Source organism: Lissotriton vulgaris, chromosome 4_1, assembly GCF_964263255.1.
Source record: "Lissotriton vulgaris chromosome 4_1, aLisVul1.2, whole genome shotgun sequence".
Taxonomy (NCBI): domain Eukaryota; kingdom Metazoa; phylum Chordata; class Amphibia; order Caudata; family Salamandridae; genus Lissotriton; species Lissotriton vulgaris.
In genome coordinates, this window is record NC_141691.1 from 1,177,801,295 (window position 1) to 1,177,814,260 (window position 12,966).

Genomic DNA, 12,966 nt, shown 5'->3' on the forward strand with positions numbered 1-12,966 from the left:
ACCTATTGGCGACTACCAATAGGATATATATCTATATAGCTTTATACTCACCTGTAAAATACTTACATGTTGCTTGGTAAAGGCTTGAGTTGCAAAGGCCTATGTGTTATTAAGGACACGTTGTAAATCCATGCATAGCAATGGCATGCATGGTTCTGTCATACATTAGGACGTAACAAATGAATTACCAATAACCTCGAAAAAAAGACATTCTTTAGTAGACAACCTAAGGTATCAATTCCAGTGTACCATATTTATTACCAAAATTATCAACAAATATACAAAACAGGTCCATGTCTATCCTTATGCCCACATATTATTATCCTGTAATGCTGCGTGTGTTCAAGTAGGTCTCCTGCCAAATGTAAACATCAATTGGACTGAATTTGCACTTAATAGATAGGAATGCCCAAGAATTAACAAAACATTTAATTTAACATCCCTTTGTAGTATATAATCTTCAAATCTGGCAAATAAATGAGTTGTCTGTAGTACAATACAGGCAGATTTTTCAAGTTTCTTTTTAGGTAGTTAAGAGATAAGCAGGACACAATAGAGAAAGGAGAATGCATATGCAAATTTGATCTGGATTAGTATTAATAGAGGTAAGTTAACCATTCAGTTGGAATCAGTGTCCAACTCTCCACACTGGCCAGGTGGTTTTTCATTTACGATTCTGAAACTGTTACATCCTTCATTAGGATGGCCCTATTTTACAAAAGAACAGTTTGAGAGACTTAGGTTCAGTCTTTCTTTGTGCAGTAACAACTCATTTTCTTTTTAGCCCAGGGCATCCTTAGGGCCATTGTCCACTAATACACTGCAACATCTCCATCCTCCTTAGACGTTTTTTTTCACAGATTATAATCCAAGCATTCCTTTTTAATCCACCTAAATCAAGAACACAATGTAACTGGTGCTTTATAAAAATATATATGTCATCTCACTCTGGGACCTTTCAAATGTGAGTCATTAAAAAAGAAAAAAAGAAATCCTCGTTTCTTAGAATGTAATTTAAAGTAACTGAGTAAAGCTGGTCCAGGGCAAATCTCATTAAGTGTCTGCCTCCATTTTCTTTCCAGGTGTTGAGAGTAGAGTTCCCCACTCGTAGCCACAGAGTAATCACAAGAGAATGTACCACGATTCTGCTGTGTGACATTGCAGTGTCTTTACACTCAAATCCTCCTACAGTGAAGTTCATTTTCCTTGTGGGCCACTGTACATTTCTGCCAGTCTTTTAAAACGGGGCCCCCAATCGGTGAGGTAGTCATAGCTCTGGTCTGAGTCTGTGCTGCCTGACTGTAAAGAGCTCAGTGACTCAGCCACCGACCCATCACCTTCAAACATGTAGGTCTGTAAGGAATCAAAAGGAGGGCTGCAAAGATCAACATCGGCTTCATATAGCTTGGCCAACACATAGTTATGAACGCTGCTTTCCATCCTGCAATTTTGTGGCACATATCTGGATAGACTCTGAATTTCCGGCTGCATGTCTTGTCTCACTTTCCCCATGTGGGCTTCCCTGGGGTTCCACATGGCTGCAATATCAAAGGCCTCAGTGTCTTCTTCACCGCCACCTTCATCATCGTACCTGACAATGTTCTCGTGGACGTTATCCTCTTCATCAAGGACGTAGGGCTTCTTCCGGTGTCGTCTCATGTACAAGATGAGAAGAACCAGCACTAAAAAAACACAACATTTCAAAATTAGCAACTTGGAATTTGCAATGGAATCAGTTGCAAACCTCTAAAGTTACTGACATCTATGACTCTTGTGAATCCAATCATGGTCTTTAAATTTGCATCACATCACTTGCTGGAAAACCATTGTTTCATCCTAAATGGACTCAAAATCCTACTACACTACATCAAAAAGCGGGGCACAAAATGATAGTGAGTCGTGATAGGAATTTGAAAACAAGGAAACAATCTGGCAAGAATAGCTCCTTGCGGCCCATTGTTTCCAGACAGTGCCATAGAATTTGAATGTCTGTATCTCTACACTCCTTTTAGATAGAGGTGTTCAACCAAGTAGTGGGAATATAGAGCAGACATAAAATATTTAGGCATAATCTTCGTAGCAAATATGTAACAGTAGGAACTGCCCTTTTAAACATTGAAGGGATTTCTCTTGGGTCTAATTCTGATGAATGTCTATCATCATATTTGAGTGTCTGCCCTACTGATTCCTGTTTTTGGAAATTCCTATTTGTAATGATAAAACATTCATTTTGAGACAGTTCGGCAAAATTAGCGTTTAGATTTAAAAAATCAAGGAGACAGGAATTGGATCAAATGATCACAGTTTAATAAATTAAACCAACTCATAAAAATAATTGGTTCTCTTAGAAAAACATCCAAATGCGCACATATGTGTCCAGAAATGTCCTTCCCAGTAAGGGTTTGATCCTTCACTGTCAGGGCTGGACGGAGAACCCAAAGCAGCCCTGGCAATTTTAAAAGATCTCCCCCCCCCGAGAGGTGCTAGTGTGAAGCATTGCTGGTATTGTTACTGGCTCGATATTACAGGACCGCTGCAAAACTGACCCCCAGTTATAGAACCCGCCCCCACCCTTCTGACCTCCTGAGGAAATGCCAGATGCCTGCTGTGGCCAGTCCTGCCCTGCTAACTGTGCCACTTTTTTGAATCTCCACCTCTCAGCAACCACAAGAAGCACCATCTGGTTTAAGTTCTTCCACCATTGTGAGACTGTCATAATATTGGACTGCCAGGAGCAGCCCCAATACACCAGTGGAGGGACTGAAGGAAACTCAGGGATTTATACAAATCCTTAGGGTACCCTGTGTGAACGTGGAAGGCGGCTACCAGCTCCTAAGTGACAAAGATGGTAGCATGACACCTGCCACTTGCCAGCTCTTTCCCCCACCTCAGATTGTGTGAGTGCTTTCCACCTTCTGTTGACATATAATACTAATAAGTTGTTCTTCATGTAGCTCTAAATACTGCACTTCTATTGTTTCCAAGTGCAATAAAATCCAAATGTGTTATATTTCTTCTTTGTTTCACTTCTATGTTATTTTCTAATGTATTTCAAGTATATACATAAGCATGCATTTTTCATTCTGTTCATCACCTAGCAACGTGGAATCTTGGTCTCTTTGAAGTCTATGCATTCTGTTATTGACTGAAGGCTGACCAAGAGAGACACCTGTTGGATCATTGGTGTTGTTCTTCTTATAATAATAAAGCTCATTTAAATTTTATCCTGACTACCTTGGATTTCTTCCTACTGGATGCAACATAAATTTAGCGACAAGGTTCGTGCATCCTCTCTGCTGCTCAGCCCAGTATCCAACTGAGAGTCCACTCACAGCATACCAAACATTCCAAAGACATCACATTCACACTAACATTCCACTCACACTTGCTGAACAGCAGAGGCAGAGAAACAGGGAAGATGTAAGGTAGAAACCTAAGATGTGAGGTAGAAACCTAATATAGGTATGATGAAAATAAACATGTTAAAGACGAAGTTTTCAAGGTTGGTGGCAAGGTTCGTGTGAGGAGACCATTTAAATGTAGAGGTTCTAAGTTCTACCCCGATACCTTTATTGTTAAAATCAACAAACACTCAGTTATGGTTTCTGGTGGAAAATGGTGGAGCAAGAGAAATGTGACCAAATTAAAAAATGCTGATTGCAATTTCAAGCTTTCTGGTCAAGTTGAACAACCTCAAGTTTCAAATTGCTCTGATAAGGTAAAATATTATTTTAATGATGTGGCATCTTATTCTCATGTTCAAGAAAATGATGGTGGTGATTCAGGTTCTGATGATTCATGTGATTCATCTGCTCAACCTATTTCGTCTAGGGACACGTGTATTGAAGGTGAAGTTGATAACTTATCGTCTAAGGGTTTGCATGATGTTACTTCTTCCAGACAGAGATTTAGACCTAAGTATTTGGAAGATTACATCACTTAAAATACTCATCTTCAATTTTTTGTTTTAAGCTTTGATATAGGAAGGAAGATGTGTTATATTTCTTCTTTGTTTCACTTCTATGTTATTTTCTAATGTATTTCAAGTGTATACATAAGCATGTATTTTTCATTCTGTTCCTCACCTAGCAACGTGGAATCTTGGTCTCTTGGAAGTCTGTGCATTCTGTTATTGACTGAAGGCTGACCAAGAGAGACACCTGTTGGATCATTGGTGTTGTTCTTCTTATAAGAATAAATCTTATTTAAATGTTATCCTGGCTACCTTGGATTTCTTCCTACTGGATGCAACAAAATGTTATATTTGCGTCTTTTCATGGTACTCAAGGGCATATTTACAAGCCCCATTCGTCACTGGAGCCTAACTTTTTTTTCACGCTCCAGATGCATAGAACCATTTCCCATATTTACAAGGTGGCGTTAACCCACTTATTGTGGCTTATCTCCACCTTGTAAACAAGTGCCTTTCCACCACAAACTTCTGCGGCAAAGGGGAGTGCACTTTACCGCAACACACATCGCTTTTTGACACTGCCCCAGATTTACAAGGCTGAGCTTCTGTCAAAAACGAAGGCCAGGGAATACCTGATACGATACGAGGAGAAAATATTAATTTCTCTTCATTTTTTGCTCTTTCCATGTGTGCTGCAGAATGCTGCAAACATGGAAAGAGCAAATCACCATTATTGATTGTTTATGTGCAGGAAGGTGTCGCTTCCTGCACATAAACAATCGCCCCTGCAGCGCAGGCACTCTTTAATCATTTTGGCAGGGGGCCTGCGCTAACACTAGGCAGCTTTTTTTACACCAGCGCTAGAGGAAAACACTGGGGTGTGAAGTATTCTTGTAAATACGGTTCATCCCTGCCTTTAAAAAATGCCAGAGCGCGGTGCTGACAAATTTTGCCTAGCACCGTTCTCCAACATTCTTTGTAAATAAGCCCTTCAGTTTCCCCACCTTAGAAGGCTAGATGCTGAGTCTACCTCACTGGGATTCAAACTCAAGACCTATGAAACACCATTCCCGTAAGGAGTGAACATTGAACTCACTCAGCCATCTTCTGAACTTCAAGGTGGCAGGTAGAAGAGGGAAAAATGGCAGTTGCCTCGGCTCTAAGTCATGATACCCTGAGACTTCTCTTTCTTTCCACTAATCTCCAAATTTGCAATATATGTATCACAGTCATTTGACATATGTCAAAAAGGCCACTCACGCACAGCGGGTACCATGATACTTCACAGAATAAAAGGGATTAATTGAATATATGGTCAATTCACAGAAGGTTAATCATTGGACCACTCTACTGCGCATGCATCCCACCTACTACGAGTAATATCCGGTTAGTATCCGGTTAGTTAAACATTTTCTCGTATATATGGACTGTTCATATCGGAGGTAACTGTTACATGTATTCTTGTGATCTCCATGCCCATCTGTCGGACCAGTCACGTTCTGTTTATTTTTTTGCCTTAGGGCGGTATACTGTTTGTATTCAGCACTTATCTTTGTTATTGCTATTTATTAGATGAACTCCTATTTATACATATTTCTTATATATAATTTTTATAGTATATTTGCATGGCCCATCCTTGATGATGCTCCCCTGCGTTTTCTGATACATCTACCATTTCTCTGGTTGAACTCATACATCAAAGTTCACGGTGAGTGGCTCATTTAATTGTATATAGTATTTTTTGCGACCTAAAGACATTTCATTGGTATGGATATATCCTCAGATGTTATTTTCCCTCATAGGATCAGCACCATATGGTTACCCACAATTTAGTGACCATGTTCTGATAAATAATTATATTTAACTCTCATTCTCCTAAAATTTCACCAATGGATGATAAATTCGATTTGGGACTGCAAGGACTGCACCTTAAACCTTCTTATGTTGTGTCTCTTTTTTTCTTCTCTTCCTGGATTGTCTCTTCTTATCTTTTATCTTTTATTTTTTTCTTTAGTTTTACTTATTGTCAATTCTTATAAGGACTGGACATGTGATAGATTAAACCTCAACCTTCTAATCTTTTGTCATATAGGCTGGCTATTAGCAGACCTGATGGATTATATGAATGTATTCTTTCTCTGTGGTCAATTTGATACGTGCAAACTCGCTTTAAACTGTATATATATTTATTTATGTGTGAACTTTGTGGTATCATTACTACGTGTTGTGTCTTTTTCAGTGGGTTTTTATATGCTAAAATGTGTATGCCATAGAGGGTATACACACATCGGGTGTTTTCTAATGAAACATTCCTAATTGTTTGATGTATATCCTATACTGCATCTATCATGTCTATATTTTTATGTGTGTTCTGTGCACAATCATTGTATGTAATCAATGTTTTTATGGTTGTTTCAGCCCTGACGAAGTTCCGCCATAGGAACGAAACGCGTTAGCTGCTTGTCTTATCTGGTATAATTACCACAATAAAGAAGATAACTATTTGGACTCAAAGCATCGTCTCTGAGATATTCTATCTGAGATATCCGGCAGATGTTTAATAGAGATCTGTAAAAGTTGCAGTTCGAAAAGACGGACAAGTTGAAGGATTACCTAGCAGGACAAATATGCAGCCCAGGATAGCAATGAGCGCGCCTCGGCTCAGGGTGGCGGGTAGGGTGTAGGCCTCGGGATGGCAGGACATTATATCACCGGCATCGTCACAGCTGCAGACCTGAATGGTCAGGGTGCCCGTGCTACTCTGCCTGGGACGGCCATTATCCGTGATCAGAACTGGGAGGTAGAAGGCGCTCTGCTCCCGCTGTCTGAAGCCCGCTCGTCGTGTCAAAATCCAGGCGGTGTTATCTGTGCAGAAACAAAACAGTGGACGCGTGAACATGCATGTAGCGTATGAATGTCACTTTTAAACAGGTCCTCTTGAATTATGCGGCGATGAAGGTCTCAATTATGGGGCACTGTAGTTGACTAAATTATGCGTCGGAAAGAGCAAATTGGGGAGCAGTATGCAGCACGCTCTTTGGCGTTATTTTTGTTACTTTTTATTGCAAGTTCATACAGAAAGAATCGCACTATTATACAACATACAAAGCTTTCGTAAGAAGGAAAAATAAGTAATCAGCTGATTCAAAATGGTATTCACCAACACATATTGATTCTGGCATGCATAGAAGAACAAAAAACTTTTATTTACACTGCCTGGTACGCACGACAACCCGCGTGTTATACCCGTCTCTGGAGGGATGGACTCGGAATAGGTGATAATTTTAGCAGCAGATACATTCTGATTTCTGAGGTATCAGATTTTAGCCGATGCGATTATCATTGCAAACTGTCAGTCCCAATTCTAATGACAGCCGAAATGCCCTAAAAACACCTGTTTTGGGATAGTGGCTGTGGTGTAGAGTGAAGCTGCTTAAAAGTAAGGAAAATGACATCACAATTTTACCCCTATTTGAATTATACGTAAGTAAAAAATAATTGTATTCAAGCTGCTGACAAACTCCTTTCCCAAGTGCATCAATTGTGTGCATTTATTTTATCTGAAAAACAGTGTCACCTCGTTAATACCTGTTTAATACCTAAATACAGCAATCAACAGCGGTCAGGTGACAAGCTAACTTTTGCAATGTGTTCGTTACTGCCGGGAGCCCTACGTTAGGTTTAAAAATATTCGATCCGTTTGAGTTATAAACAATTGTTTTGTTGAAATCTGCATATTATGCCGCTAATGTTGAATTGCGTGGCCAGTGTAGCAAATCCATAATTATAAAGAAATCACTGCTGTTGCAGGATTGCATAATTCCAGTAGCCCTGCCCACATATTGCATGTTTAGGGCAGCCATTAAATGTAGGTGAACTAGGCAATTGCAGAGGGTACCAATTTAAAAGAGGCTCCACATTCATGGATAGAGTTATAATAAATAAAAAATAAAAAAAAATACTAAAAGAATTAATTTCAGCATGCTGCTTGCGTGGTTTGCTAGGTGATTTAGAAAAGGGGGTGGTGATGAACAGAGTGTCCGAGTTAAACAGACCACTCTTACCCAGTCCAAAGATCAGGGCTTGATCCATCACCGTTATTTATCTCACTGCCCCATCCCAGCTCAGAACCTGGCTATATGCAAATCAGTCTGTCCCTGGCCCAGTGCATCATGGGAACAGGGCAGACTAAACTACCAAGCCAATTCTTTACCAGAAAGGAGACAAGCTACCGGGGACCGGTTTCTGGCATTTCAGCCTTCTTCGGCCCGGCTTGCTTGAATCCTGATGGAGCAGTGAGAAAGGGACTCATGTCTGAGTATACCCTGCCACACCTATAGTGGCCAAAAACGATTTAGAAAAGGGGGTGGTGATGAACAGAGTGTCTGAGTTAAACAGACCACTCTTACCCAGTCCAAAGATCAGGGCTTGATCCATCACCGTTATTTATCTCACTGCCCCATCCCAGCTCAGAACCTGGCTATATGCAAATCAGTCTGTCCCTGGCCCAGTGCATCATGGGAACAGGGCAGACTAAACTACCAAGCCAATTCTTCACCAGAAAGGAGACAAGCTACCGGGGACCGGTTTCTGGCATTTCAGCCTTCTTCGGCCCGGCTTGCTTGAATCCCGATGGAGCAGTGAGAAAGGGACTCATGTCTGAGTATACCCTGCCACACCTATAGTGGCCAAAAACGATTTAGAAAAGGGGGTGGTGATGAACAGAGTGTCTGAGTTAAACAGACCACTCTTACCCAGTCCAAAGATCAGGGCTTGATCCATCACCGTTATTTATCTCACTGCCCCATCCCAGCTCAGAACCTGGCTATATGCAAATCAGTCTGTCCCTGGCCCAGTGCATCATGGGAACAGGGCAGACTAAACTACCAAGCCAATTCTTCACCAGAAAGGAGACAAGCTACCGGGGACCGGTTTCTGGCATTTCAGCCTTCTTCGGCCCGGCTTGCTTGAATCCTGATGGAGCAGTGAGAAAGGGACTCATGTCTGAGTATACCCTGCCACACCTATAGTGGCCAAAAACGATTTAGAAAAGGGGGTGGTGATGAACAGAGTGTCTGAGTTAAACAGACCACTCTTACCCAGTCCAAAGTTCAGGGCTTGATCCATCACCGTTATTTATCTCACTGCCCCATCCCAGCTCAGAACCTGGCTATATGCAAATCAGTCTGTCCCTGGCCCAGTGCATCATGGGAACAGGGCAGACTAAACTACCAAGCCAATTCTTCACCAGAAAGGAGACAAGCTACCGGGGACCGGTTTCTGGCATTTCAGCCTTCTTCGGCCCGGCTTGCTTGAATCCTGATGGAGCAGTGAGAAAGGGAGTCATGTCTGAGTATACCCTGCCTCACCTATAGTGGCCAAAAACGATTTAGAAAAGGGGGTGGTGATGAACAGAGTGTCTGAGTTAAACAGACCACTCTTACCCAGTCCAAAGATCAGGGCTTGATCCATCACCGTTATTTATCTCACTGCCCCATCCCAGCTCAGAACCTGGCTATATGCAAATCAGTCTGTCCCTGGCCCAGTGCATCATGGGAACAGGGCAGACTAAACTACCAAGCCAATTCTTCACCAGAAAGGAGACAAGCTACCGGGGACCGGTTTCTGGCATTTCAGCCTTCTTCGGCCCGGCTTGCTTGAATCCTGATGGAGCAGTGAGAAAGAGACTCATGTCTGAGTATAACCTGCCACACCTATAGTGGCCAAAAACGATTTAGAAAAGGGGTGGTGATGAACAGAGTGTCTGAGTTAAACAGACCACTCTTACCCAGTCCAAAGATCAGGGCTTGATCCATCACCGTTATTTATCTCACTGCCCCATCCCAGCTCAGAACCTGGCTATATGCAAATCAGTCTGTCCCTGGCCCAGTGCATCATGGGAACAGGGCAGACTAAACTACCAAGCCAATTCTTCACCAGAAAGGAGACAAGCTACCGGGGACCGGTTTCTGGCATTTCAGCCTTCTTCGGCCCGGCTTGCTTGAATCCTGATGGAGCAGTGAGAAAGGGACTCATGTCTGAGTATACCCTGCCACACCTATAGTGGCCAAAAACGATTTAGAAAAGGGGGTGGTGATGAACAGAGTGTCTGAGTTAAACAGACCACTCTTACCCAGTCCAAAGATCAGGGCTTGATCCATCACCGTTATTTATCTCACTGCCCCATCCCAGCTCAGAACCTGGCTATATGCAAATCAGTCTGTCCCTGGCCCAGTGCATCATGGGAACAGGGCAGACTAAACTACCAAGCCAATTCTTCACCAGAAAGGAGACAAGCTACCGGGGACCGGTTTCTGGCATTTCAGCCTTCTTCGGCCCGGCTTGCTTGAATCCTGATGGAGCAGTGAGAAAGGGACTCATGTCTGAGTATACCCTGCCACACCTATAGTGGCCAAAAACGATTTAGAAAAGGGGGTGGTGATGAACAGAGTGTCTGAGTTAAACAGACCACTCTTACCCAGTCCAAAGATCAGGGCTTGATCCATCACCGTTATTTATCTCACTGCCCCATCCTTTTGCTAGGTGGGCAGTTTTTGGGGGTTCAATGGGGCCTTAGGCAAGGGACTAAAGACGACGCCAGCCAAGCAGCCCCTGGAACACAGCATTGCATCGGGCACATGGAGAAATCACTTTTCCCCGCATCGGCGAAGTGACAACATAGAGGAGACGTTTATCTGCATACGGAGGCCTTTTCCAGGGTCCTATCGGTTGTGATGGAGAGTGGGTCTCCCCCAGGCGGTGGAAGAGCGCAGGCGACAACAAACAGCCAGCCACTACCGCTATCGACTGTGATGGAGAGTGGCTCACCCCAAGGCAGTGGAAGAGCGCAGGTGACAAAAAACAGCCAGCCACCACCACCATCTGCTGTGATGGAAAGTTGCTTTCCCCCAGGCGGTGGAGGAGCGCCGGCGACAACAAACAGCCAGCCACGACCACCACCACCACTATCGACTCTGATGGAGAGCGGCTCTCCCCAAGGAGTTGGAGGAGCACAGGCGACAACAAACAGCCAGCCACCACCACCATCACCACCACTGGCTGTGATGGAGAGTGGCTATCCCCAAGGAGGTGGAGGAGCGCAGGCGACAACAAACAGCCATCCACCACCACCACCACCACCACTGGCTGTGATAGAGAGTGGCTCTCCCCAAGGAGGTGGAGGAGCGCAGGCGACATGAAACAGCCAGCCACCGCCACCACCATTGGCTGTGATGGAGAGTGGCTCTCCCCAAGGAGGTGGAGGAGCACAGGCGACAACAAAGAGCCAGCCACCACCACCATCGGCTGTAATGGAGAGTGGCTCTCCCCGAGGTGGTGGAGGAGTGCAGGCGACAACAAACAGCCAGCCACAACCACCACCATCGACTGTGATGAAGAGTGTCTCTCCCTGAGGCACTGGAGGAGCGCAGGCAACAACAAACAGCCAGCCACCAACCCCACCATTGGCTGTGATGGAGTGTCTCTCCCTGAGGCACTGGAGGAGCGCAGGCAACAACAAACCGCCAGCCACCACCACCACCATTAGCTGTGATGGAGAGTGGCTCTCAGCAGGGCAGTGGAGGAGTGCAGATGACAACAAATAGCCATCCACCACCACCACCATCGGCTGCGATGGATAGTGGCTCTCCCCAAGGCAGTGGAGGAGCGCAGGCGACAACTAACAGCCAGCTTCTACCACTGACTGTGAAGGAGAGTGGCTCTCCCCAAGGGGGTGGGGGAGTGCAGGCGATAACAAACAGTCAGTCACCACCACCATCGGCTGTAATGGAGAGTGGCTCTCCACGAGGTGGTAGAGGAGTGCAGGCGACAACAAACAGCCAGCCACCACCACCATTGGCTGTGATGGAGAGTGTCTCTCCCTGAGGCACTGGAGGAGCGCAGGCAACAACAAACAGCCAGCCACCACCACCATCATTAGCTTTGATGGAGAGTGGCTCTCCCCAGGGCAGTGGAGGAGTGCAGGCGACAACAAACAGCAATCCACCACCATCACCATCGGCTGCGATGGAGAGTGGCTCTCCCCAAGGCAATGGAGGAGTGCAGGAGACAACAAACAGACAGTCACCACCTTCAGCTGAGATGGAGAGTGGCTCTCCCCAAGGCAGTGGAGGAGTGCAGGCGACAATAAACAGACAGTCACCACCATCGACTGTGATGGAGAGTGGTTCTCCCCAAGGGGGTGGGGGAGTGCAGGCGACAACAAAAAGCCACTCCTCAACCTGGAGAGGGAGCGAGGACAGATGGATTAAATTTAAGGGGCAAAGCAAATGAGAAGGAAGCAGAAGGATCATCTCGAAGGAAGTCTGTTAGGAACACAGGCGTAAAAATGGGGACATGTGAATCATCCAACGGAGCAGCATAGATAGCTGGCGGTATGAAAGAGATACCATCTGAGAGTTGCACGAGGACTGGGCATGAGGAGAGGACGAGGCCAGGCGAGCCAACCTCGAGGACACACGCCTTCGTGAGGGGGCTCGTCAGGCAGGTTGGGAGAGGTGCTGGAAACCAGTTGGGGTATATAAAAGATAAGGGCCACACAACACACTCTGGTAGGTAGTTGAGAGTGGATGTGGTCATTTCTAAGCTATCCAGGAGGGAGCAAGTGGAGGCATACCATCTTGACTTCCCACTCGGGGAGGCAGTGAGGGAACACGGGGATATGGGACAATCAGGGAGTACACACAGGAGGAAGCTGCAGCGATTGGGGGAGTCAGGTGCCTTAGGCCCTGCAGTAGTCCACGCACAACAGAAACAGGGGTCACAACATTGGAAGATGGGCCTCTGAAGAGCTGGCTGTAGTCCAGGATCCCAGGCTTACAAGGCAGACATTCATGGGTGACCTCCACTGATGCAAGGAATACGGCAGAATAGTGACAAGCCTGAAGGAGACGTGGCAGGAGCCGTGTCGAAGACTTTGGATGATCAGGACAACTGTATTGTGATATTGTGTTGGGACAGGATCAGGGCAAGCAGAGATTGGGGAAGGTTCACAGTGCTGATCCCCTGTCTATGGTGGTAGTGGGGCTTGACAA

At 44.9% G+C, this 12,966-nt stretch overlaps 1 protein-coding gene across 1 annotated transcript in view; it reads right to left on the reverse strand.

Annotated features, from left to right (window-relative positions):
- Window positions 1–315: 315 nt before the first annotated feature.
- CDH20 (cadherin 20) overlaps window positions 316–12,966 on the reverse strand; it is a 287,836-nt gene continuing 275,185 nt past the window's right edge. Inside the window, exons 11-12 of the mRNA XM_086965411.1 lie at window positions 6,527–6,778; window positions 316–1,682 (exon numbers count right to left, since the gene is read on the reverse strand). Coding sequence (XP_086821537.1) covers window positions 1,198–1,682; window positions 6,527–6,778 — 737 coding nt within the window. The 3' untranslated portion in view covers window positions 316–1,197. The remainder of the gene's footprint in view (window positions 1,683–6,526; window positions 6,779–12,966) is intronic.